A 26,497-nucleotide genomic window follows, 5' to 3' on the forward strand; every position below is an offset into this window, starting at 1 on the left:
GGCACCATTTTGGTGAAAATCGGAGAAGGTGGGAGGCTGACCCCAAAAGTTAAGGTGTTAATATCTCGGATTTCCCGTTGTGCACAAACGAAATTTTTGCGTGCACATTCGTGCACAAACGATGCACTAACGTTTGGCACCATATTGGTGAAAATCGGAGAAGGTGGGGGGGCTGACCCCAAAAGTTAAGGTGTTAATATCTCGGATTTCCCGTTGTGCACAAACGAAATTTTTGCGTGCACATTCGTGCACAAACGATGCACTAACGTTTGGCACCATTTTGGTGAAAATCGGAGAAGGTGGGGGGGCTGACCCCAAAAGTTAAGGTGTTAATATCTCGGATTTCCCGTTGTGCACAAACGAAATTTTTGCGTGCACATTCGTGCACAAACGATGCACTGACGTTTGGCACCATATTGGTGAAAATCGGAGAAGGTGGGGGGGCTGACCCCAAAAGTTAAGGTGTTAATATCTCGGATTTCCCGTTGTGCACAAACGAAATTTTTGCGTGCACATTCGTGCACAAACGATGCACTAACGTTTGGCACCATTTTGGTGAAAATCGGAGAAGGTGGGGGGGCTGACCCCAAAAGTTAAGGTGTTAATATCTCGGATTTCCCGTTGTGCACAAACGAAATTTTTGCGTGCACATTCGTGCACAAACGATGCACTAACGTTTGGCACCATTTTGGTGAAAATCGGAGAAGGTGGGGGGGCTGACCCCAAAAGTTAAGGTGTTAATATCTCGGATTTCCCGTTGTGCACAAACGAAATTTTTGCGTGCACATTCGTGCACAAACGATGCACTAACGTTTGGCACCATTTTGGTGAAAATCGGAGAAGCTCGGGGGGCTGACCCCAAAAGTTAAGGTGTTAATATCTCGGATTTCCCGTTGTGCACAAACGAAATTTTTACGTGCACATTCGTGCACAAACGATGCACTAACGTTTGGCACCATTTTGGTGAAAATCGGAGAAGGTGGGGGGGCTGACCCCAAAAGTTAAGGTGTTAATATCTCGGATTTCCCCTTGTGCACAAACGAAATTTTTGCGTGCACGTTCGTGCACAAACGATGCACTAACGTTTGGCACCATTTTAGTGAAAATCAGAGACGTAGGGGGGGCTGGTATTTAGACAGCCCCCCCAAATTGACTTGCTAATATTGGTGTTTTCCGTTTGTGCACAAACGAAATTTTTGCGTGCACATTCGTGCACAAACGATGCACTAACGTTTGGCATCATTTTGGTGAAAATCGGAGAAGGTGGGGGGGCTGACCCCAAAAGTTAAGGTGTTAATATCTCGGATTTCCCGTTGTGCACAAACGAAATTTTTGCGTGCACATTCGTGCACAAACGATGCACTAACGTTTGGCACCATTTTGGTGAAAATCGGAGAAGGTGGGGGGGCTGACCCCAAAAGTTAAGGTGTTAATATCTCGGATTTCCCGTTGTGCACAAACGAAATTTTTGCGTGCACATTCGTGCACAAACGATGCACTAACGTTTGGCACCATTTTGGTGAAAATCGGAGAAGGTGGGGGGGCTGACCCCAAAAGTTAAGGTGTTAACATCTCGGATTTCCCCTTGTGCACAAACGAAATTTTTGCGTGCACATTCGTGCACAAACGATGCACTAACGTTTGGCACCATTTTAGTGAAAATCAGAGACGTAGGGGGGGCTGGCATTTAGACAGCCCCCCCAAATTGACTTGCTAATATTGGTGTTTTCCGTTTGTGCACAAACGAAATTTTTGCTTCCACATTCGTGCACAAACGATGCACTAACGTTTGGCACCATTTTGGTGCAAATCGGAGAAGGTGGGGGGGCTGTCTAAATATACGTTCCTTATGGCCCTAGGTGGAGGGAAGAAGGGAAAGTTGCGCGGGGACTTCTCGTCCAAAGGTTTTTTTCCTTGTGGTCGATCTATACGTGCTACCGCACGTTGCTAAATTTGTTACAGTGAAAAGAAAAAAAAAAGCAAATCTCACAGATTAAAGAAGTTTAATGAAGCCCTAAAGTGAAATGAAACTTCTCATGTTAAGAGCCTCAACATTTACCAGCAGCGCCACGTATTTCTCTCACGCTGTGGGGGCTATAAGGAATACCGTACCGTGCTAGAATCTCAAAAGCACGTTTTCGTCCGGTATTCGCCACTCCGCGAATGAATACTGAACCCCCCCCCCCCCTCGTGGATCCGTACGGCGGATAGGGTCTCGGCCCGGGAATATCGTCGGCTAGCATGCTAGAGGAAAACTCAGCACGGTAAGTTTGCCATCTCAGGATAAGAAGAATGTATACGACAACTTATTGCCTCTATAACAACGTTTTTTAATGTCATTTCCAAACGTTCTGTATATTATTAGTGTAGACCAGCCATGTCAAACTCGCGGCCCCCACCATCCCTTGGCCCTGCGTACAATTCATGCATGCAATATTATTTATACAATTGTAGGGCCTCCCCCATGGCGCCGTGGTAGCGTCATTGCCTTGTAATCAAGGGGTCCCGGGTTCGATACCCGGTGGAGGCACAAGTGGTTCGGATCCCACTTTAAACTGTAGGTCCAGTCCCGATTAGCCTTACTGTGCATAAAGTGGACTTAAAACACCAACTCAAACGTTATACAATTGTAGTTATCCCGCACTTTCTTATGTCGAAAGACAAGCCCCGACTCAACCGAACTTCGCAAGATTCACCTATTTTTCCTGGGCAGATACATTCTTGCATTCCATTAAGGTGAAGCAAATTGTTTGATAATTTAGTTATGGAAGTGCAATAATATATTGCTGGTTGGGAGAAGGAAGCGTGCATACTTTCGGTTGCCAATGAGTCAGTATTTCCACTGTGAAGGGTTTGTCTAGAAGGAACGTCATTTTTTAAAAAAAAGTTTCAGACAACCATGTCGATTCCTAAGCCTTGTGGTAGTTAAAAAAAAAAGAGCTATCGAACTGGAACGTAGACTTTTTCAAGTAAAATGGAAGATTGACTACTTCTTTTATAAAGTAAATAGTGAAGAGCGTGTACATTTTGTGCCCTGATAAGTGAATTAATTCAGAAATATTTCTTTCTCACTAAATACAGTTGCCAATCTCCGTGGCGGAAGGTTAATACAGCGTTCTACGACACCAGCGGTCGGGTTCAAATCCCAGCCTCGGCATGGGTGTTCTTTGTGTGTCCCTTCATCAATTTCATCTAATAATTGCCCATCCTCATCGTCACTATTAGCTAAAATTGGCAGAAAAGCGACGTTACATAACAAAAATCAAAACAAAATTAAAAACAAAAGAATCAGAAATACAGTTGAGGAGAGGATTGATGACTTAGCAGGCGATGGCAAGGAACAATTGAAAGTGAAAATTGTTGCATTTGTTGCATTTTCGCTCGCAATGGATGAAAGTATTGGACGTCTGTGGGGTGGCTAAGTTAACTGTATTTATTCGTGGATGTGATTCTCATGTAAATTTGACAGAATATCTGCTTGATATAATTTCTCTCCTTAACACAACGGAAGATATTTTTAAGGAAGTGGAGGCCATTTTGCAAAGGTACAGTCTTCCTTCATCTCAGTTAGCAACATATAATTTATAATTGCAGTCATTTCCCAACTTGTCAGGAATATCAGTGGTCAATCTGTGAACCTCGTTTAAGTCAATACTTGTCCAAAGTAAATATACTACTTAACGAGTTTGAAAATAGGTTTCAAGACTTCAAAGAGTGCGAATGGGAATTTCTTGTTCACTGCTCTGCTCTTTTCTCTTTTGATGCTGCGAATGCAAATCCGACATCCAAATGGAATTTATTGAATTACAATGTGACTCGTATTGATAGAGAAATATCTCGGGGTAGTTCTTTCTAGATCTTTCTCAAATCTCTCAGAGCAGTAACCTCCGATTAGAGATTTTGCTGTTGGAGTTTTAGTGATTTTGGCAGCACTTGCCTTGGTTGGTTGATTTGGTGTTTTATGTCCACTTTATGCACAGTAAGACTAATCGGAACTGGACCTACAGTTTAAAGTGGGATCCGAACCACTTGTGCGTCCACCGGGTATCGAACCCTTGATTACAAGGCGACGATGCTACCACTGCGCCATCGGGAGGCCACACTTGCCTTGCTGAACTGCTGTTCTTCATTATGAAGATTAATAAAATAGCCCAACAATAAAAAATTACTGATAAACATTTGTTGTCTGCATTAAGAGTTTGTTGCTCACAAAAGAATAATGCGGACATTGAGAAGCTAGTTTCTAAAAAAATGTGTCAAATCTTTGGGAAACGAAACTAGAATTATCCATAGAAGGCTTCTTGCCAAAATGTTTGAACAATTGTAATCACTTTATATAAACGCGCAACCTGCAACTCTTCCACAACCCAACCACTAGGCTATCCCTTCTACAACGCTCCTTGTTTTACAGGCTATCAGAAATCTACAACAAACTTCCCCTGGATGTAGATATTTTCCTTCCAGAAATAAGTTTTTGTACATTACTGACTAAGAACATATACGTGTACATCTATCCCATATTGTTATTGTTTTTATCTTTCGTTATCTTTTCTTTCTACTTTATGTTGTTTCAGTGCAAAATGGCTAAATAAGACTGTATCTGAAACTCTGAGTAAATAAATAAATATAAAATACTATCACAGACTACGAACAAATATTTCAAATTAATATATTTCAATAAAACCAATAAGTATTGTAATTAAAATATTTTTACTATAATTACACACATCAGCACACACACATACAAGTAATCGTGCAATTATTCACTTCTAAGCAGGGTGGTACGTGAAGAGGAATTAAGCCTTCTGGTTTTTGCATCCCCTGCAGTTGCTTATTTATGGCACTTAGGACGGGGAGACTGTGCATATTTTTTACAACATATACCGATTCTGCAATAGTAATGACTGGAATCCCCCCTGTCAAGGGCGACTCCTTAGTTTTGGATTTTAAGGGGTTGGGGTTCGAGATATGCGGCCCGGAGAGTTTTGACATTAACGTCATGCGACCCTACTAATAAATTGAGTTTGACATGGCTGGTGTAGACTTATGTAATGTTTTAACATGTCGTATACATTAGCATCAGCTGCAAAAAGTTGGAACCCGAATGAGGCTGTTCATTGCCAAACTTTTTCGCTTTTCCCTGTTGTATCCCTAAAGAATTTCGTTCGTCATCTCGTTGCCCTAAGCTTTAGATTGGAGCGCGATAAGATGGCTATTCAAACATTATTTTCAACGAAGGTAAGAATTTCTCGTGTAAATTGATAGCAAAAATGTGTTTAGCAAACCTTTACGATTATGTAGCAATTCATAAGTTACCGAAAATTACATTCTCCTGAATCTAAGAATTATTATATTAAAGCGCAACGGCAGGGTAGCTCCGACGAGCTAAATATGGTGTGTTTATGAAGATAGAGCATTAAACTTGACGTAATTTGGGTCGTGCCTAGCTGCCCGAAAATACAAAAAAATTAATTTTTACACTACGCTTTATGTTTTTTCTTGTTGCGAGTATGTGTAATTCAACGGGGGAAGTACGGTCCGAAAAAACTCTCTAAATTATAAAGAAAAATGTATTAAGTGCGTAAGCGCATTATATGTTTATTATAATACACTATGCCCTATCAGTTAATTTAATATTAACGTATGTTTTCTTGGTATTAAATGTGCTTTATGGTCAAGAAAGGCTATTCGGAATTAGCCCCACACTGTGCAATATGCCTCAAAAGAAGATCGAACATGACGCCTTGAAAAAACAGGTTTTTCTTTTCTTTGCTTATTTACTTTATTCCTCATATCTAATCGTTCAGTTTACCGTGGCGATAGGGGGAATTACATAACACATAATAATTACCATCTATGTAATGCAAAAGAAAACTGTAATATCTAACGCATGGAAGTTCCTCTTGACAGTAGGATAAATATTGTTTACATAAAACAGTGCAAGTGTAGGTTAGAATTGATTCTCGGTGAGGCGAGGTACCCAACTGGAATTTGACCCTCCCAACTACACTGCGTTCGTTTTGACTCTGGGCCGAGATAGCGCGTGAACAACTTTGGAAAACTCTTATAACACAGGTTAGTACTCGTTATGCAATATAAATATAATGGTCTACACGCTAAAGATATGTGCGTAAATAAGCGAGACGTTAAGGAACGAAAATGCTCGCATCTGCGCCATGTCACACTATCTCGACCCAGAGCCAAAACAAACACACTGTATAACATCTGGATCCGCCACTGACCGGGATATACACGAAAAGGAAATAATTAGAATGGAATGGCACCGTTGATGATAATTGATCGGTGGTTAGGAAACGCTATTCGATTCACTTCGCTTTCAAGCCTGGTTCCTAAAACAGAAAAAAAAAAGAAAAAAAAATCGGAAACAGCTTAGCTTTAACATTCGCGAATTTATCGATTGCCTCTTCGCGTTAGAACGTGGAGTACCAGACCTTCAACCAAAGATATACACACTAATGGTCTATGTAGATTCTTCATATATCAGGACTCGCAGCGTATGCTCTTTTTCAGAATCAGTTCCAAAAAATTGCAACCACAAATTTTGAGGTCTCGTTGACTACATTACATTAATCATATGGACATTTTTTTTCTAAATTCCTTAATTCTTCCGATGTGCTCTACACAGACTCGGTTTTCAATTACAGATGTACTGCTCTGAAATTTTAGTGTTATGTTTGGTGGTTTTCAAAATCGGCCCTAGGTGGGTTCAGGGTTTAGAGTAACTAATGTGAACGGAGATTTTAACCATTTTTTCCCCAGAAAATTCAATACATCCTAAAAATCTAAGATTTTGGCTCCAGATTGAAACAATTTGATATTTAATAAATAATTAATTTATATCTTAGGTATATTTACCGGGGACTCAATAACATAGAGAGTCGCGGTGGTCTAGTCAGTAGGGTGTCTGACTGCCACTCTGGGACCCAGGTTCAATTCCCGGGGTGGGTGATCTAAGGTCGGAATTTGTCCCCGCATAAAGCGGCTCTGGGGCTCACCCAGCCTTAAATCAATGGGTACCTGAATGTAACTCTTGAGGTAAAGCGGCCGGAGTGTGGTGCTGATCACATCACCTCAAAAATGTCCGCGATCGAGAATGTGTGAGGCCTTACCTCCACATCCCCTAAATGTGTCTTCATGGCACGGTGCTATATGCGCGGGGAACTTTAACTACCAATAAAACAAGTGGAGGAATTTTATCGCCGTTAATAAACAATATTATACACTTCTCATTTTGACGGAATAATCATGCATGAAAACTTATAAGATTAATCCTGTTAAGAAACGTATCGGAATGCAAATTTCTGAGCAACGCTTGACAGTCTCCAGAAAAATTCAAGCGATTTCGCACTTCCTTCCATAACCACCGATGACACGTGGATGCACCACTATACGTCAGACACAAAACAATAAAATTGTATTTGTTTGCCACCTTCAAAGAAAGTAAGGCCTGCAAGATCCGCTGGAAAGATCATAACTTATTGTCGGATTAAAAATTATGGATACTTGAATTTGGACTCCAATTAAAAATTAACCAGCAAACATACATAAAAACGAGTTGCATCAAAATTTAGCTTATTCAATTCTACGTTAATCTATGCTAACCAACTTTTTTTTCGGGCATGCCTTCAATTTTGTATGGTCGAGAACAAAAAAGTGTCTTTTTTTAGTATTGCAAACGATTATTTTGCAAATCTGTTAGCATCGTTGGTGAAAGTATAATGGCGCGAAGGAAGAATAATGTTTAGAACTTTTCAAACAATCTTGTACATATTTACCAATGAATTTACTTACATATTCGTATCTTCTTTATATATATATCAAAGAATAGTACATGGGAATTGGTTTTGATTGTCTGATATTTCGTTATGCTTTTAGTGTAATACTTTGATAAGAATATATTTTAGTGCAATGATACGTTTAGAATATGATTTCGGTAATCTTGCGTATTTTAAAGTGTGTCAAAAAAACTTCTATTTTGGTATGTTTACAGTGAGGACATCCCTCTCACCGGCAAAATATTCTTAAGTGAATACTAAAATTATTCATATATACTTATATTTTCAAAAATCGTTCATGAAAAGTATTTTCATATTTTTGATTATCACCACCAGAAGTCAAATTAAAGTTTTCAGACTCGTAACATTCACCGTCCACTATTAGAAGATTAAAATAATTTAATTTTTAATGTTGTTTATTTACAAGTGAAACAGGTTGATGCTTCAGCAAATGTCAGTAGATATGAATGATGAAGTGCTTCTGAACATGGAAAATTGTTTCCGGGGGAGAGGAGAGCGGTGCTTGGAATTTTTTGAACTGCTGTGAAATAAACGAGATTGGGTAAGGAATTTGGCATTGACGAAAGCGCAATTTCACGCTGTTCATTCTCATGCTTTTCTGTGCAAGTAATCAGGACATTCTCCAGACCCTTGTGTCTGTTAGGTGTTAAATTACACTCCATCCAGAAAGACTATCCGGCAGCTAGCTATCGGAACTTCTGGGTCAATAAGGATGATTGTAACACTATGTAATCGACGATAGAACCGTCGTTATAGGTAGATTCTCGTAAAATTGTTATCTTAAATTCACACAAAAATCCCGAAAGAATTTTTCATTAACAAATAAGCAGGTGTCTCAGCAAATACTTTACATACCTTAATTAAAAAATAACTCGTTCACAAGCACTTTTATCTTTACAGTAGCACCAAGATTTCATGATAGCTAATATGGCAGTCATTTTGCTGGGCTGAAAGCTACAAATAAGTAGAAAATAATTTTTGTAGGTGGAAATGCAACTACACGTGACTTCAAACGTTTCTTTAAACATGTTTGACGTTAAACGAGGAAGTTGATTTCAACAATGGGAAGGTGGGAATGAATTCTAAGTTAAATGTATAAATCAGTGGCGTGCGGTGCTAAATCAGGCAGGGGAACAGGTGACCTGCACTTGCCCCCCCCCACCTCCCATGCCTGTCGTAATATAATGCAGAAGACCAAGTAAAATTCAACCCTTACTGAAATGAACTAAATAAATATACGATACATATGTTACAAATTGTCAGAAGTGACATACATGAAGCACGTTAAAATTATGACAATAACATTGTTAAAGCAAATATAATATAATGTAAAGAAAACATTAAGACACAACAAAGAAAAAAATAATGAAAGCAATATATGAGTGATCAGAGGAAATAAATGTTTGGTCGAATCCTTTTTCATCTCTCTATTTGTAGATTACGTTGACATTTTTTTTTTTTTGTAGAGTTGAGCATTCTTGTAATTCAACGTCCTCAATGCAATAATGGCAATCAGATGGCAGAGTTTTTTCATGACGTCCGCTAGATTTGTAGAAATTGTGACAAAACCGGAACTGTTCCAAACTCCCTTCTCAGGAACAAACAAGGACAACAATAATTTGCCACTGAAAGAGTATCCAGTTAATCATTTACAGAGTTGTTGTAACTTGTTTGAAAATGATGTGTGTACCATTTCGTTTTAGTTTTTAATTCGGTTAGGATAGGTGTTGGTTTGCTGTTTTTTCTGTAAAGTTCAATGAACTAAAAGCTTTCGTCTTCGTCTTCAGCCGGTCGATCATACAACATTTGCAACCCTATGCTCGGAACATTCGCTTTCTTGTCCTGCCGCTGCGTGCGTCTTGGGCCTTGGCTTGGGGCTGGTGGAACAGATGGATGCGAGCTGTTCCCTCGGAAGCTATTTCGCAGCGTTTAGCCAAAGCATTTAGCAGACGCTTAGACTATAGAACATTTTTCCAGTTCGTTATGAATGACAGACGCAATTTTGCAATGAAATTAGGAAAATATGGACTTAATACACTCAATACTATCACTACGACGCAATTAAACTTTAGCACATAGCAAGAATTCGAAGGAAAAGGAATTCGCTATGTCTCTCGCAGGGAACAGCTAGAGAGTTTAGCTTCCGTGGTGAGGATCGTTTACCTTCGCGCGTGGTCGGAAATACTCGGCATCAGGCCGTAGAGGGATGAACGACGAGGGTAGGTGAAGTAAACAAATGCCCAGTCACGGTGAATGTTTATCTTCGGCGTTACTTTGGAAATGTTGATTTCGGGAGAAAGAAGTGTTCTTATTATGTTAATATAGATAATTTAAATAGCTTCAATGGGAGATAAGTAGGAGGGAACAGCCTGTTCCCTCTGTTCCATGGAGGGACCGCCACTGGTATAAATATCCACGTGGAGATCAACTGATTATGTTAAATCTGTGAATGGCGATTGATGGGGAGGGATTATGCTCAATCCAGGGAATCTCTACAGCAAGCGAGCGAAAACGAGTCTCTGTGCAAGTAGTGACTCGAGAAGGCTCGACCAATGAGTGCGTGGGAGTGGAAATGCGGCTGCAGCTATCAGTCGTTATCAGCAGCGCGTACTGCTTCGCTCCACCCAATTGCCTTCTTCGCTTCACTATCGTTATGCTCGGCCTTGCTCCACAGATTCCCATACAGAGTATAGTCGGCAGAGCGTCTGGCTGCAACACGGGAGACTCGTGTTCGATTCTTGAGGTGGGTGATCTAATGTCGGAATTTTTCGGCCTTGTCCCCGCGTAAAGCGGCTCTGGGGCTCAACCAGTCTCAAATCAATGGGCACCTGGGGGCAACCCTGGGGGGTAAAGGCGGCCGGAGTGTGGCACTGATCACATCACCTCCAAAGTGGCCACGATCGAGAATGTTTAGGGTCCTACCCCCACAACCCCTAAATGAGCACGGGGAGCTTTACCTTCTACTTTATGATATGTTATTAACGATTCCTTCCATTTACTTAGAAGCGTTTTCTACCCTGTATGAAGATAACACTCCAGAGACATTAAATGGACAAATAGTAACAGAGTATATCTTCACTGATCAAAGTTATCAACAAATATTTCGTTCGCATTTTGAAATATGAGTTTATTGTGCTCATTTATGTGAAATAACGATAGCATTTTCCCTCAAATGCAATTATCGTATCTCTTGCAACATCTTTTAACAGCAAAAGTTACCATTTGAACAAATTTAATATTCACATTTTTTCACACAGCACGTATCCAAACACACTCTACGAAGCTTCCAAATAGAAGAAGAGAAAAATTACCTGCGCTTTGCTTGGATGCGGTCCGCCTTGGAATTCGATGATGCCATACGCGTCCGTCGGCGAGGGTTTGGTGTGGCGAGGAGGGTACCACAGCTCATCAGGCTGCACGTTTACATCGATCCCTGTTCCCGAGTGGAACGTGAGCGAGAGGCCACAGCAACACCTGCGACAAAAGAACAAACGAGAAATATTACTCTGCGAACTGGCGAAGATGTCGTCACACAAAACATTAGCACAAAGCTTGGAAGCAATGGATCGGGCGCTTCCTGGTGCACCCAACGGCGAAAGAAATAGTAGGTGAATTGTCCACCACCATTTTCATTCGCTCTGAATGACACAATATGATAACTAGACCTCGGTCGGATTTTAGGTTTTTAACCTATTTTCCCTTTGCAGGTAAATAAGAAATAACAAGTTATATCGGCGTTTCATAAAAAAAACGAAACAACTAAGTTTCATAGTGCCTAAAATAACCTATTTTGCTTGTTAGAACCTATTTTAGGTTTATGTGCCAAAATTAAACCTTTTTTAAAGTTTTTATACATTTTTTAGGTTTTACAGGATTTTTATATCTCACAGAGGTATTTACTAGGTTTGGTGGCGAAATAATTCAATGACTGGCATGTTTGAAACATGTTTTCTGTCGATTTCCCTCCCTCCAAGTATATGATGTTTATCAAAGCTTTAAACAAAACAAAATGTCTGACGTCACTCTTACCTGCAGTCAGTGGCGGCGAAAGAGGACAGTTCCCCCCTACCTTTTACCTGCACTATAAAGTAAACTGTCCTTGCGCCCCCCTCCTCAGTTTTGGCACCCAATCGTCTCTACTGCCTGCATAGTCCCAGGTGCAAACTTCTGATCTGTGTGGCCTTCCTCACTTTCGCGTCACTTTGTTCCTTTTTGGCATTCACGCCTTGCGAAGTAATATTTCAGCATTCAAATTAGAACTACTGAGTATGTTTCTGTTGAAAGATAATTTTCAGCACATGAAATGATACTCGCAGACAAAAGGTGGAATTTGAGTGTGTATAACGCAAAAAGATTCATGGTGGTCACTAGGACCATGATAAAATTCAAGTATAATTCCTGGTTTTCAGGTGAAGTTTCCAAAAATTCAAGAATACGAGCAGATGTTTTCGCTATTCCAACCTTACGTATTACCGACTCGCACCCTCCATTCCACACACAAAAATATTGACAATATAAAAGGTTTGGATGATTCCAATGTAATAAAAAATTTACCTAATCAACTTCAAGATATATTATTTTGTAATAATCTTCCGTCTGTCAGGTATATTGTTCTGTAAAAGACACTAACAAAGTAAACGGATTGAGAAAATTTTGTTTTATTTTCTGTGTACCTTTCTTTTTCATCCTCAAAAAAATGAATGAAATAAAAGCTAAACTGAGAGAAACTTGCCTCAGAGCATTTATAAACATGTATAAATTTAATGGGATATGGATTAATAAAAGTTGCAATTTTTTCACGTCTACGGAGAAAACAATGGAATAGAGAAAACATCCGCTTGTACCTTATTTCATGTCTTGCCAAAATTCATGAATAATTTCCAGAGCCAATAATTCACGCATAATTTCCGGTGCCAATAATTCACGTGTAATTCCCGAAATTCAAGTAAATCGAAGTGAGTAGCCACCCTGATATTGTGCAGCAAATCATACATACGTAATTCATTTTTCATATCAACAAGTAACTTTTTCTAACAGCACAAGTGCAGCATTATAATATTACAGTAAGGTTCTTCGCTTTATATCCGACCATTTTTGACGGGTACTCACCTTAAGAGATACCGCGCCGCCACCACCGATCATGTTCTATTGGACCCCCAGCATTGTATAAGGTTTTGAGAATCTATTTTAGGATTTTTAGAGCCTATTTTAGGATTTTTAGAGCCTATTTTAGGAACCTAAAAGCACACTTTTTAGAACCTAAAAATCAGAGGTGTAGTGATGACAATGAATCGAAATAATGACTTCAATAAGCAGAGAACAATGCCTGCTTCGAACCAACATTGTTTCAATTCCTTAAAACAACACAGGATGTAGAATAAGGAAGTAATTAAAATAGCGGTGCACAATTTGCCTACCATTATCTTTGCCGTTGACTGTACCTAATTGTCCTAGTCGAAAATTCTGACATATTTTGAGTAAACACTTTTGAGTCAATATGTAAAACGATTGTCAAAATTAGTAATTTGGACTTTGATACATACATTTGTAAATCACTTCAATTGAATTTGGTTATATGTTGTTTTACATTTTTGTTGTTCATATCTATACTCTGTACCATCTCCAGTGGCGCAACCACAGCGGGCATTGTCCCCCCAACCTTCGACGGAAGTCAATTCTAGTTGGACCAACATTGACGGCCAAGGGCACCTGTAGGGTGGCACGGAGGAGCAATTATCCCTTTCCTTTTAAAATTTTATGCAAATAAAAATACATTTCGTAAAATTTTTCTTGCTCGCAATACCTAGGCTACTTCTCTCATTTTCGTCAAGTTCAGAGCCGTAGGTAGGGGGCGACGGGAGTCGGCCATGGGCGCTGAATAATCTAAATGAATAGAAGTTGTGTGAGAGAGATAATGCCTTGGCGATCCGTGATATTATTTGCACCCTATTAGGGTCAAATAGGGGAGGTCAAGGGGAACAAATATTGACGGCCAAGGGCAGCCGCGGGGAGGGAGAAGAAACAATTGCCCCTTTCGATTTCAAATTTTATGCAAATAAAAATACATTTCGTAAAATTTTCTTGCTCGCTTCGCTCGCAGTGCCTGCTTTTCTCAGTCTTGTCAAGTTTAGAGCCGTAGGTAGGGGGCGGTGGGAGTCGGCCATGGACGCTGAATGATCTAGATGAAAAAAAACGTTGTGAAAGAGAGAATGCCATGGCGTTCAGTGAAATTATTAGCATCATATTAAATCAATATTGCTTTCAATTGCAAAAGTTGAATCTAAAAATGTTCTTGTTCGCTTCGCTCGCAATATGATTGTTTTCTGTAATGTATTTAAATAATATGTGTTGTATATATGTATTGAATTAACTTAGAATACGTATACAATTTAGTGTTAGCATATATGTTTTCTTATTTTATGTCGCTCCATGTGTAAAACATACGTTGTACATGAAAGTTATGCATGCTATACCTACAAAATGAATTATCTTCGGAATGCATTTATCATTCATTTTCTGCCATACAGTTTGTGTGCTTGTTTTCTATTATTCGCTAATGTGAAATTGACGGTGTTGAAAAAATATTTTAAATTGTTTGTTCCAAATAAATGCTTTAGCACCGACTTCTACCCCCTTTTGCAGAATTTATAAGGATAATAACGTCCTCGATACTACTACTACCAGTAGTAGTAGTAGAAATAATAATAATAATAATAATAATAATAATAATGACATTATTAATGTTTTTGTTATTATTTTTGTTTCGTTTATCCTGATACTTGCCCCCACCCAAACAAAAATTCGTGGTTGCGCCTCTGCATCTATCTCTGCAAGTCTCTGCGCAAGTAATGATGCGAGACTGCCCCACCAATGAACACGTGAGAGAGAACGGGACCGCGTAGAAGAAAGAAAGCAACTGCAGTTACCAGCCTTCGCAGCAGCATATTCTAATATTTTTGTTTTTTTAGCGTCGCTTTTCAGCCACTTTTGGCTAATCGCGACGTTGAAGATTAACGATGATATGATAAAATTGATGACTGGACACTCACAAAGAATGCCCATGACCTGGCTGGGATTCGAACCCGCAACCCCTGGCATCGTAGCGCGCTGTGATTACAACTCTGCCCCGGAGATCTGCTCTAATATTATTACAGTTAAACCAAACAATATATTATGTGGACGTTTTGAACATCCGTGTCAAGAGTTTGCTGTAAAATGTATATATAGCAAATAACGTTAATGTCGCAACGTCATGCATAGTTGTATTGTAAGCTCATATAATGTTTATTCAACCGGAAGCATTAATCAGAAATGTGAGAATGTTCCTGATATTTTATGCGAAGATAAGAGAAATTAGTAGACATAAAATTTCCTAATCTTTCCCCTTCATTACAAAGGTGGAAAATCCCTTAAAGAACCAAAATAGGAAACATAAAGAGTAGAAGGTTTTCCGTACATTGCACTCTCGTGGGGCAATTACCTGCGGCCTGCACTGATGTCATTTTGCGTATGTGTGACGCTAAGAGTTTCTGTGATGTGGTTGGGTGCATGTATTAGCGGCTCCATTTAGACCAAGCCTTGGTCTTGCTCCTACAAGAGGTAAATACAGACGGTAAGGCGGTCAGTGGTTGCGGTGAACTCCTTCTCATTTGACGGCTTGCCTAGATCCAGAGCGCGTGTAAATATACGAGGTGGTATCCAAAATTTCCAGGAATGGTGCTATGAAGCTCGAAAAAACTCACCGTAGGCCTTGGTGGCCGCCGCTTTCATCCTCTAAGCGGTCCACTCCCGAACGTACACTTGGCCCCTGGTGGTGCTTTCGTTTTTGGAAGACGCACGGAAGAGTGAAAGTCACCACCTGCGATTCTGACTTAATCTTCTCAGTGGTGCTGAAAGTATGACTTTTCATGTTGGCCTCATTTTCGGGATTATAAAGAGATGTTGTACACAAAGTATTCTCACAAAAAAAGACGAGATAAAAACTTGCATTATTTGGCGAAATAATACTATACTCTGTCCCCGGAATCTGTGAAGCAAGGTCGCGCATAGCGCCAGAGAAGGAGTGTGGGGGTGTGAGTGGGCAGAGTAAAGCAGTACACGCTGCTGCGAAGGGTGGTACTGCAGTCGCATCCCTTCCACGCAATCCCATTCTCTCTCTCGTGTTTTCATTGGTGGAACCGTCTTGCGTCACTACTTGCGCAGTTACTTGTTTTCATTCGCTTGCTCCAGATATACCCGGGACAGAGTATAGTTGTCTATTAGCGAAGTGGAACTTGTATGGCAGAAAAAAAGTATGAAAATTTTCCAGACGTATGACACTGTACCATGAAGAAGACACAAGCATTGGAGATACAACCTGGGCACGGTTAGAATTCAACAAAATGTATAGTTTGAACGGGGAGGGAGGGGGTGAGAATTCTGTTCTATATTTTCAAATGTTTATGACCTATTTAATAAAATTTTATTCGTATTGTGCCTTTACAATAGTAATAAAGTGTACTATTTAAAGTAATTTGAAAATATAATTTATAAATTACAGATTTCCAGGAGTTTCATTATTTGCACGAAGATTAGATATGGCAATTGTACTTTGCTACTTATTTATCTTAAAATTAAGTTCCAACACTAAGAATTACTATACATTTGCAGAGGATGAAAATTTTATTTCCGCGCGGGGAAGAAAATTTAGAAGAGGGAATCGCCCCTCCCCCTCCAACTCGAGCAGAACTATTTACTCCACGGTAATCACTGAATTAAGTCTGAAAAGACGCCAGAGATGGTCTAAATTAATAATAATAATAGGGCAATTTTACAGAATGTCAGAACTAGTCCAGTGTATTTAATGCCAAAACCACGATTCGAAGAATAGCTTATTACCGACATTTGCACAGAGCCATAGAGGGCCTTCTCTTACATTGGAAGTAATGATCAATTAGCCGATAAGCTGGAGCAACCTTTTATTATTTTCGTTTTGTTACAGCAGGAAAAAAACAAGGTTAAAGATGTAGAACAAAGCAAGCCTATGTAATGTAATTCTTTCCTTCCGACCACTTCAAAGTCCAAACTACTAATATTAACTTCACGGTTACTTCTGCTAATCTGTTTGAAATTCGACCTACGTAACCGCCTTGAAATCCTCCATTAGCTGTGCTAATATTGAATTTACACAAAAGTTGGACAGTTAACCCGATCGCTCGTGTAATTCAGTTGCCTAAAGAAGGATATTCTATTATTTCGAAATTTAAAATAAAATAATTTTAAAACAGACAATCACTGCAGATATATTATATTAATGTCTTAAAAACATAAATGTAAGCTACAACGATCGTATAAGTGAGCAAATCATGTGCAAGACTGTGTTTTTCTGCAGCTTTTTACGTGAGTAACAATAATATTTTAAGGTCTGTTGTCTGGCATGATCGTGATAGAAGTACACGTTTTGTTCAGATAGGCCAATCGGGACGAGCTGCAAATAGATTCAAACTACTGTGAAATGTCCGTCCATTGGGAATCGAACCCGATATAGGCTATCGAAAAGGCCCGTTCAGCAACATTGTAAGCAAGCATATCAGAAACATGGACCACTACATGTGAAGTAAAGCGACCATCTGTTACCATCCCTCCGATGTTGAATAAATTCACAGCACTTGTTCTTCCAGTCCCCTGAGCATTCACGCATTTTACGAATTACTTCATTTCAGGTTTATGGAAAACGATATACGCTTTTAGTCGATTAGCTCTGCTTCTAAAAGACAGGCCTCCAGAGAGAGGAATTTAGAGCATTTGGCAAAACCAAAATTTCGACATTTTTAAAATTGTGTACATTATTCATCCCTCTTCCGATAAAGTGCCCCCTGAGATATCTGTAAACACTTCACACAATTCGACTAATGAAATTGTAGCGTGAAAACATGGGCGCGAGGTACCGTTAAAGACAGTAGACAGTAGATATACGAGGAATATGTAATAAAAATAAAAAATAAAAGAAAGGGCCGATAATTTTTTACTTGGGACTGACAACAGTGACGAAGCTACGCGTGCACGGAATCACGCTTTAGTATTCTGTGCCTGCAACAGAGGTATATTTCTCAGTGTGGAGGTGCGTACGTGCAAGTATCAGGAAGTTGAAATGGCTGCTGTAACAGAATATCCCGCCAAATTCGAAGGTGAGGTCGGTGATTACATTTCTCAACGCAAAAGGACTGAGTGCAGCTGACATTCATCGGGGATTGTGTGCCATTTACGGACCAACAGTAATGAGTGGAGAAAAGGTAAGACAATAGTGCCGTGCTTTTCGGGAAGGACGTCCAAATGTTCATGATGACAGCGGAGCGGCAGGCCTAGTGTTCAGACGGACGACCTTGTGCAACGTGTTGATGAGAAAGTCCGATCCAATCGCCGTTTCTACTGATCTAGGCAAGGAGTTTCCTGAAGTGTCTGATAAAACATTGCGCCGAATTGTAACGGACAATCTGGATTATCGCAAACTGTGTGCCAAAAATGTTGACAAACACCCACAAAGATGAAAGAATGAAATCAGCACGTGATTGTTTGACCCGCTGGGAGAAGGATGGGGATGACTTGTTTTCTCGCATAGTGACTGGAGACGAAACCTGGATATCGTACGTCGCTGGTGAGTCGAAGCAGCAATCCATGCAATGGTGTCACTCCGGTTCACCGAAACCGAAGAACTTCAAGCAAACACCATCACATTGCAAAATCATCAAAATCATGGCAACCGTGTTTTGGGATCAAAAAGGTGTAATCCTCGTGGAATTCCTGGAACCGGGACGAACCATCACAGCAGATGTGTATTGCCAAACACTGTAATCTGCAACGTGCCATCCGAAACCGGTGAAGAGGAATGATATGGTCTGGAATTCTGCTTATTCATGACAACACCCGCCCACACACAGCTGACCGTACTCTTGCGACAATTCAAAAATTCCAATGGGAACGTTTTAATCACCCACGTGCAGTCCCGATCTTGCCCGAAGTGATTACTTTCTGTTCCTTCCTCTAAATAGTGGCTTGCTTCGCAACGTTTCGATGATAGTGAAGTTCTCAAGATATCATTTCTCGACTGGCTGAGATCCCAGGCGGTAGATTTCTACGAAGAGGGTCTACGTAAACTTGTCCCACGGTACCAAAAATGCTTGGAGCGTCATGTAGAAAAATAGCCAGGGTATGCACTTGTATAGCATCAAAATAAAAAAAATTCTCGCTTGATTTTATTCTCTGTAATAAACAATCGGCCTTTTTTCTCTACATGCCCCTCGTATAATGTTTCTTTGAGAAATTTCTTAACTGGGGAAGGCATCACCCAAGGCCCCTACCGCTTTGAGTGTTGCTGCCTAAAGTGGACAGTGACTGCCCTATGCTTCCCTAATCGCCGCCACTGCGTATCATTTAATTTATACTCTGTCTCGGGAATCTCCGTAGCAAGACCGCGCAAAGAGGCAGAGAAGGGGCGGGCATCGAGTGGGCAGAGCGAAGCAGTACACGCTGCTGCGAAGGCTGGTAACTGCAGTCGCTTTCCCCCTCCGCACAATTCCGTTCCCTCGCGCTTGTTCGTTGGTGGAGCGTCTCGTTCGCCTGCTCAAGAGATACCAGGGACACAGTATATAGTGGAACCACGAGCAAAACAACCTGCGCACACCCGCGACTCCTATGCACCGTACTCCCGCGAGTAGGGGAGGGGGAGAGTGGACCATGCTTCCTTATGACCCGAGGTGGAGGGAAGAAAGGAAAGCTGCGCGGAAACTTTTCGTCCCAAGTTTTTTTCCTTGTGGTCGATCTATACCACAATGTGACTAATTGCTCTTTTTAAAAATCACGTTACGATTTCAAGTTATGTGTTTCGAATTGCAGAAGTGGTACAGCCACGTACACTTCTGGGTTGAAACAATCTCATTGACTTTCAGCGACATAATTTGTCACCTTCCAACTTCTAACGAAACTTTTGTAAGAAGTGCCATTTGGAGACAAGAAGCAATGCCTGAATCATACGAGACTAGATTTCCTGCTGGCTTTTCTAGTTGGACTTGGACACCTGCCTCACACGATACTCGTTACCGTACTTGTCGGTATACTTTTGTGTCCACATGGCATTGCGCAGAGCAGACAAGCTATAAAGATGAACGAGCGATTTAAAGAACGTTGTGAATGAAGCAGCTTGTTTACTTTAAAAATTAAAATTAAGGCGAAGAGTGACAGTTTTGCACCACGTATGAGTTTATTTCAATATCGTCGGAATAGGCACTGCTACTGAAAGAAAACATAGCAGAAGAAATTCTTCCTATGTTGCTTCGGTTTTTTAAGTTATTAAACTAGATACGATCTGTAAAAAATCAATGAATAACTATTTATAAACTCCCGTGTATTCCTTATGGACAAACAAGTTCAAGTTACGGCTAATCAAATTGACGTTTCGACTTTTCTTAACACAAACAAAATCTTCCATATGTCCTGTTCTAGCTGATGTGTTTTTCTACACCATCGGAAGTTTCGTATCCCCAAGAAAATAAGTAAAATAATACTCCTATAAGAGCAATGCATTTCTATGACGCACAACTCCTCTCCGCAGTAGGGTTACCAACCTGATGCGCATTAAAGAGTTAAATTTCATCTTAAATGGAGCTAAAACTGACTTTCAACGAGCTAGGTTTTTGAAGACTCGATAAAGTGCCTCCTAGGGTAATGTGAGATGTCAAGGGGGCGGGGGGGGGGAGTTTTCACCGCCTAGATCTGGCGGCATCACCCATTTCAATAATCCACCGATGGTCATATGAAATCGAAAATAAAGGATTCCCGAATAACAATATTATGTCATCTTCACGACAGCCACGGCGATAAAAAAAAGTAGCTGGGGAGATAAGAGGTGGTAGGACGACACAGCCAATATACTAATATCACGTGCAAAATGTATATTTATGACAAATGTTGGTCTATGTGGGTCGGAGCCAGTGATGGCACCATATGGTGCAGGGGGTTCACAGCCAAACGAGTACACGAAGGAGCCAGATCTGGCTCCGAAAGAGCTAAGTTGGCAACAGTGCTCCCAACTGCTGCCGAGAGAAGATCCTCGCGGAAACCCTCCCTCATGCACTTTAGTTCGAGAAACGCAGTGACGTAGAGCCTTAACTAGTCTTGTCTCTCTGGTTCCAATATTTTTACCCCCCGGGTCATACTCTATAAAAAATACCTGTGCTTCCAAAGAAGTTGCCGAGTCCTCAAGTTTTCACTGGTATAGTGGTTGTATTCGTGCAGAAGTGGATGTTGTGGCAGTGCGTATTGCTCAAGATTTCTGCAGAGCGTTTTCAGTACTAGGAGGTTACCGGGAGAGCTGAATTTGTGTGCATGCTATGTATACGCTCAAAACATTGAACGCCAACGCCGATTTAACCTGGCTGGTAACCTGAGAACAACAGTAGTTCAAAAATAATTTAGTTTTATTGTAGTACAAGAATTGGAAATTATTCCATTTGATAGCCTTGTTTGCACGAATGGATGTTAAAACTTTAGATGGTTCATGAAACTGACACTCCATGGCGAAGTAGCCCTCTGACGGCCAGTGACCGCCAATTGGGTTTTCATTGGACGACATGTGGTCAGCGCATCGTGTCCCAAAGATAGGCGCACGAGTGGGAAGATGCCCCCTCCCCCCCTCCCCAATGCACTCAGTTAGAAATTTAGTTTAGAGTAATCTTACCTCAAAAATATAATGCTCTTAAAAATTAGTATTTTTAAACCGATGAAAGTTACATGCAACTACGGACGGGGAGGAAGGTGCATTATCCCCTCTAGAATTGAACTATCCAACTTCGTTCCCTGCCAAATTTCATGTCATCAACACTCCCACACGTTTAATTCGTTAGTTGTAATGATAAATATTGAGTTTGGTTTTAAGTACACTTTCTGCACAGAAAGGCTAATCGAGACTGGACTTACAGTTTAAAGTGGGATCCGAATCACTTGCTTTATCTCTATGTGTTTGCAGAGTAAATTATCCATGCATTGGAAATCAATATCGGCCATTGGGTGACAAAAGTGGGGAGGGGAGCAAGGACAGTTTACTTGTTCTTTGTAGACAAAGCTTAGTATAGAGGCCATATTGCGGGGGCAAAGAGTGGCAAAAACTGTGAGGAGTAACTGCTTCCCCCCTCCCACGCCTCCCTAATCGCCGTCACTGTTGGAAATGAATAAATTGTGTGTAGTTGTTTTGAATCTGCTGTTCGAAACCATTTTTGCATGTAATATAGTATCTGAACCACAAGAGGAGAAATAAAGTAGGGGCCAAATGTGGTGCCACTGAAGTTTGAATTCTTTTAATGCAGTGATTTTCGGCCAGTTCGGACACACACTACGCCCCCGTTCCATACCCTTCAATACAATAAAGCAGTGAGATGAAGTGAGGGTTTTCTTTTTCCGATTGAACTTTCATCAAGGCTTTTGCCATCCCCCAAAATTAGAGGGTCTCGCACGCCATATGGTTTTCTTCTTTTCAAGTAGCTCCCCAATTGTCCACACGATGCTGGGGCAACACCTAGAGCCTCTACCGGGAATCGAATCCGAAGCAGTTCGCGCCAAAGCGAGAGTAGTAACCAGTTGGCTACGCGGGAGCCCACACGGTAATGGCAGAAAAAATCGGGAGAAGTTTAGACAGGATCAAATATACTTTTACTTTGCATTAGAGCTGGTCGACTCTAAATTCTTATTAATTTGGTGGCATTACTGCTTTTTAAGTTTTTATCCAAACACAGGGCACAACGGTTGCATAACAATTTTTGGAATGTCATTGGTAGGGTGGCCTTGAGTAAAGTATCACCCACTCCCTACAAAAAGTTAACCCGTCGGCAACGTTAGTATTTCATTAAGCTAAAGGTTACACTGGATTAAAATAAGCTCAGTTAAAAAGCAAAGCCATGGATTCATTAACCACTGACTCTTCGACTTTTCTTATGGATTTGTGGAGAAGCTATTAGTTTAGAAGAGTTGGATTCACACTGTAAATTATTATTATCATTCAATTAATTACACATAATTTGTTTCTCATATCTTTTAAAACTCAAAAACTTTGTCTAAATATGTGTAGAATACTTTGTACTTTTTCGTGATGTTTTTAATCAAAAAATAATATCTTGTGCCGCCATCTAGGGTAAAAAAAGAAGTTTCTTGTATTTAGAGCGTAATTTCATTGTCAAATATTATCTAAAATCTACTGTGCAGGTTGAAGATAATAGTATAAACTATGCTGTTCTTGTAGCAAGGGTGTATACTGAGTCTATATTTTCGGCGCCTTTCTTGAGACAGGGCGGCATAGTACAAAGTAACCATTTTTGACGTCCCATTAATCATGCACTCACAGAGAGGAAACGAAATGACGCACGTGCCTGCCAAGCGATCGAGAGTTAGTCTGACCATCGACTGTCAGTAATCCAGGCACGTTGCGCACACACAGCAGTCATAGCTCGTCCAGTGTCGAAGATAAATGGAGGTATCGAAGCAGCTTGTTCGCATGTGTTTGTTGTATGACTTTAAAGTGGGCCTGTCAGCTGTCGCATCAAGTCGCCGCATTTGCCAGGCATTTGGCGAGAATGCCGTGAACGAACGCACTGCCAAGCATTGATTCCAGAAATTCCGTTCGGGAGATGTGAGCCTTTCGGATGAACCTCGCAGTGGACGACCACATGTGTTGGATGAAGAGGCCCTGAAAGCAGCCATCGAGGAGGACAGTGGTCTAACGTGTGATGAACTTGCAGAAAGGCTCAATGTTTCCGCTGAAACAGTCAAACTGCACCTGCATGGGACAGGGAAGTCATACAAGTTAAGCAAGTGGGTACCCCACACATTGTCGGCAGCCAACAAGGAACAACGAGTGACAGCCTGTTTGTCCTTGCTCACTGGACACCTGAACACACCCATATTTGATCGCTTGCTCACTGGTGACAAAAAGTGGGTCCTCTATGACACTCCCAAGCGTACCAGACATTGGTTGTCGCCACGTGACCCTGTTCCTCACACCTCAAGAGCACCTCTGCACCCTCAAAAAGTTATGCTCTCTGTATGGTTGAATCGTCGGCAAGTGGTGCATTACGAGCTCCTTCCACCTGGTCACTGTTGACCGCTACTCTCAGCAGTTGCAAAGGGTGCACCGTGCATTGCGGCAGAAAGAGCCGCCATTGGTGAATCGCGAGGGTGTGCTGTTCCTGCACGACAATGCCAAGCCACATGTGGCAAAGAAGACCCAGGAGACCCTTCAGCAACTTGGCTGGGAGACACTGTGCCACCCACCATATTCACCGGACCTTGCACCAACAGATTACCACCTGTTTCATTCCCTCGACAACCACCTCCGTGGGAGATCCTTCGCAAATGAGGGAGACCTGCGAAACGCACTCACGGACTTCTTTGCATCCAAGCCCGCCGAGTTTTATCGCCAGGGTATTGTGCAGCTGCAGGAACGTTGGCAAAAGGTGTTGGATGCTGATGGAGATTACTTCGAAACCTAAAGGTACGTACCGTCCACTGTATTGCTCTTTGTTTATCACAGCTATAGAATGGCAAGAACTGTTTTGGTTACCTTGTAAAAGGAATCTTGACCTGATTGGCCAGTCCGACCCTGCTACAGACCGAGTAAGTAAAACTAAAAAAAACTTTGTACGCATATAACGGCCATCTTGCCCTGATAGCACATTTCGAAGACATTTTGAACGTAAAGATTCCACAAAATATCTTCGTTATATGGTTCGTAGAAATTCTACAGAGAAGAAATGAAGTAGCAGACATTCATGTTGGAAACTGCTTGACAAAAACTGTTTCCCGATAACTAGGTAACTGATTTCAAGGTGCAGCAAATTTTTGCACTTTTTCGTGAGATTAGCACATATATCCCCTTCTACCCCCCCCCCCCTTTTCTTTGATGCTTGAGCATCTTTATTCTTCCTTTTCTTTCATGTTTTGTTAGAAAATTGAACAGAAAAATTAACGATTTTCACTCTTCTTGAGCAGCTACATAAAATCCTATAGTCTCATTTTGTAGAGAACGAGAGCTATAAAAGGCTATAAAATAATCATTGCAGCCCCAATAGTTCCCAAGATAATACAGCAAAATCCGCGAGAGAAAACAAACTTCAACAAAAACTTATTCGGCAGAACCAGTTCTCTATGCGGCTCGTGCTCATCATATTATACAGAAGGCGCAATTGAGGAACAATCCGGATGTGAAAGCCTTAGAATCGTCGACTGAACTCCCTTTTCGTGTGCTCCATTGGTTTCAGTGGATGTTGAGCGGGGTTTCTCCACATATGAGGATCTCCTGAGCTGAAAGTGTCAGCGACTTACATTCGAAAACAGAGATGTTGAGCGTATAATCCAGTATACGAAGTTGGTTGAAACGCAGTAAATGTCGCATTTACTTCCTCAATATTGATTACTTTATGCAGTTACTAATTATGTTATTTGCTACAGTCCTGAATAAAGAACGTTAATGTAACTGTTTTTGAACGTGAGTAAAGGCATCTTATCAGCACCTTTTCTTGCACCTTTTTGGAAACATGATGACGCCAATGAATTGGAATGGAATGAAATCAGCTGTTAGTCGCCTCAAAGCTCCCTCTATACAGCTATTTTGCATTCATCGATTGATTTGGTTTATTTTACTTCGCATTTCTGCCACTTTTGGCAAAGCTCGAAGATGAGGATGAGTGATGATGTGATGAAATTGATGAAGGGCCATCACAAAGAACACACATGCCCAGGACGAGATTCGAACCCGGGACCCCTGGCATCGTAGCGCGCTATGATAACCACTCCGCTTTAAATGTTTGAATAGTATTACTGCTATGGTTATGGAGTGAATAAAGTGTGAGGGATCATGTTAAATTCGAATACTTATTTAAAATGTCTAACAGAAGTAATACACGCATACACAACGCACTGAATTACTTTCAAGCAAACGATTGAACTTTCTTTTTGAAAGCTCTATAAATACCCTATTCTAAATGTAATGTGTCTCACGAATTCAATAAGGTTGGAATTTCTTCCTTTTCAAGATGGCAGGAAAGTTTTCACTAGCATAACTGCTATACATTCATTGCTAATCCTTGAACTAACGTTTCCGTTTCAACAAAAAACAATTATTGCATAATACATTCAGACAAATTAACGTTGTATTATTATATTGACAGGTGGCATATCTACAGGCATATTCTATCATTTTATCGACAAGTGTAGACGAATTGTGTCAGTAATGCTTTCTCCGAGATCCTCTGAATCCAAAAGGATATGGGATTGATTGAAATGATATTTTTGACGATTTTATCAATGAATCACTAATGGGTTTTGGCATTGTGATGAATTTAATGATCAAATCATGATTTGCAAACGGATATCTAATCCTGCTATTCAGTGAACTAACAAAATTGTTATCTTTCTAACGATTTCATGTTCGACCAACGAAGCCTTAAATCACTGACAATGAGTAGCATTGAAATTTGGAAACTCCACGGTCATCATAATCATCATCATCATAAAAAAGGGGGGGAAACTTGTGAAGCTTTTCAATCAGTTAGGTTCTTCCAGTGAAGAGGAAAGTTCAATATCACGAAACTATTTCTCTACTGCATCTCAAAATAGGGGGAAAATTTCCTGGAAGTTGTGTCTTAACTCAACCCATCCCG

The 26,497-nt window shown here is 40.7% G+C and overlaps 1 protein-coding gene across 2 annotated transcripts in view; it reads right to left on the reverse strand.

Annotated features, from left to right (window-relative positions):
* The window catches only part of Trpm (transient receptor potential cation channel, subfamily M), a 587,782-nt gene that overhangs the window by 149,257 nt on the left and 412,028 nt on the right, over window positions 1–26,497 (reverse strand). For both annotated transcript variants that reach the window (XM_083130635.1, XM_083130634.1), the window contains exon 4: window positions 11,129–11,291. In XM_083130635.1, coding sequence (XP_082986761.1) covers window positions 11,129–11,291 — 163 coding nt within the window. The remainder of the gene's footprint in view (window positions 1–11,128; window positions 11,292–26,497) is intronic.

This window comes from Lepisma saccharinum, chromosome 11 (genome assembly GCF_977018435.1).
Source record: "Lepisma saccharinum chromosome 11, izLepSacc3.1, whole genome shotgun sequence".
Classification (NCBI taxonomy): Eukaryota; Metazoa; Arthropoda; class Insecta; order Zygentoma; family Lepismatidae; genus Lepisma; species Lepisma saccharinum.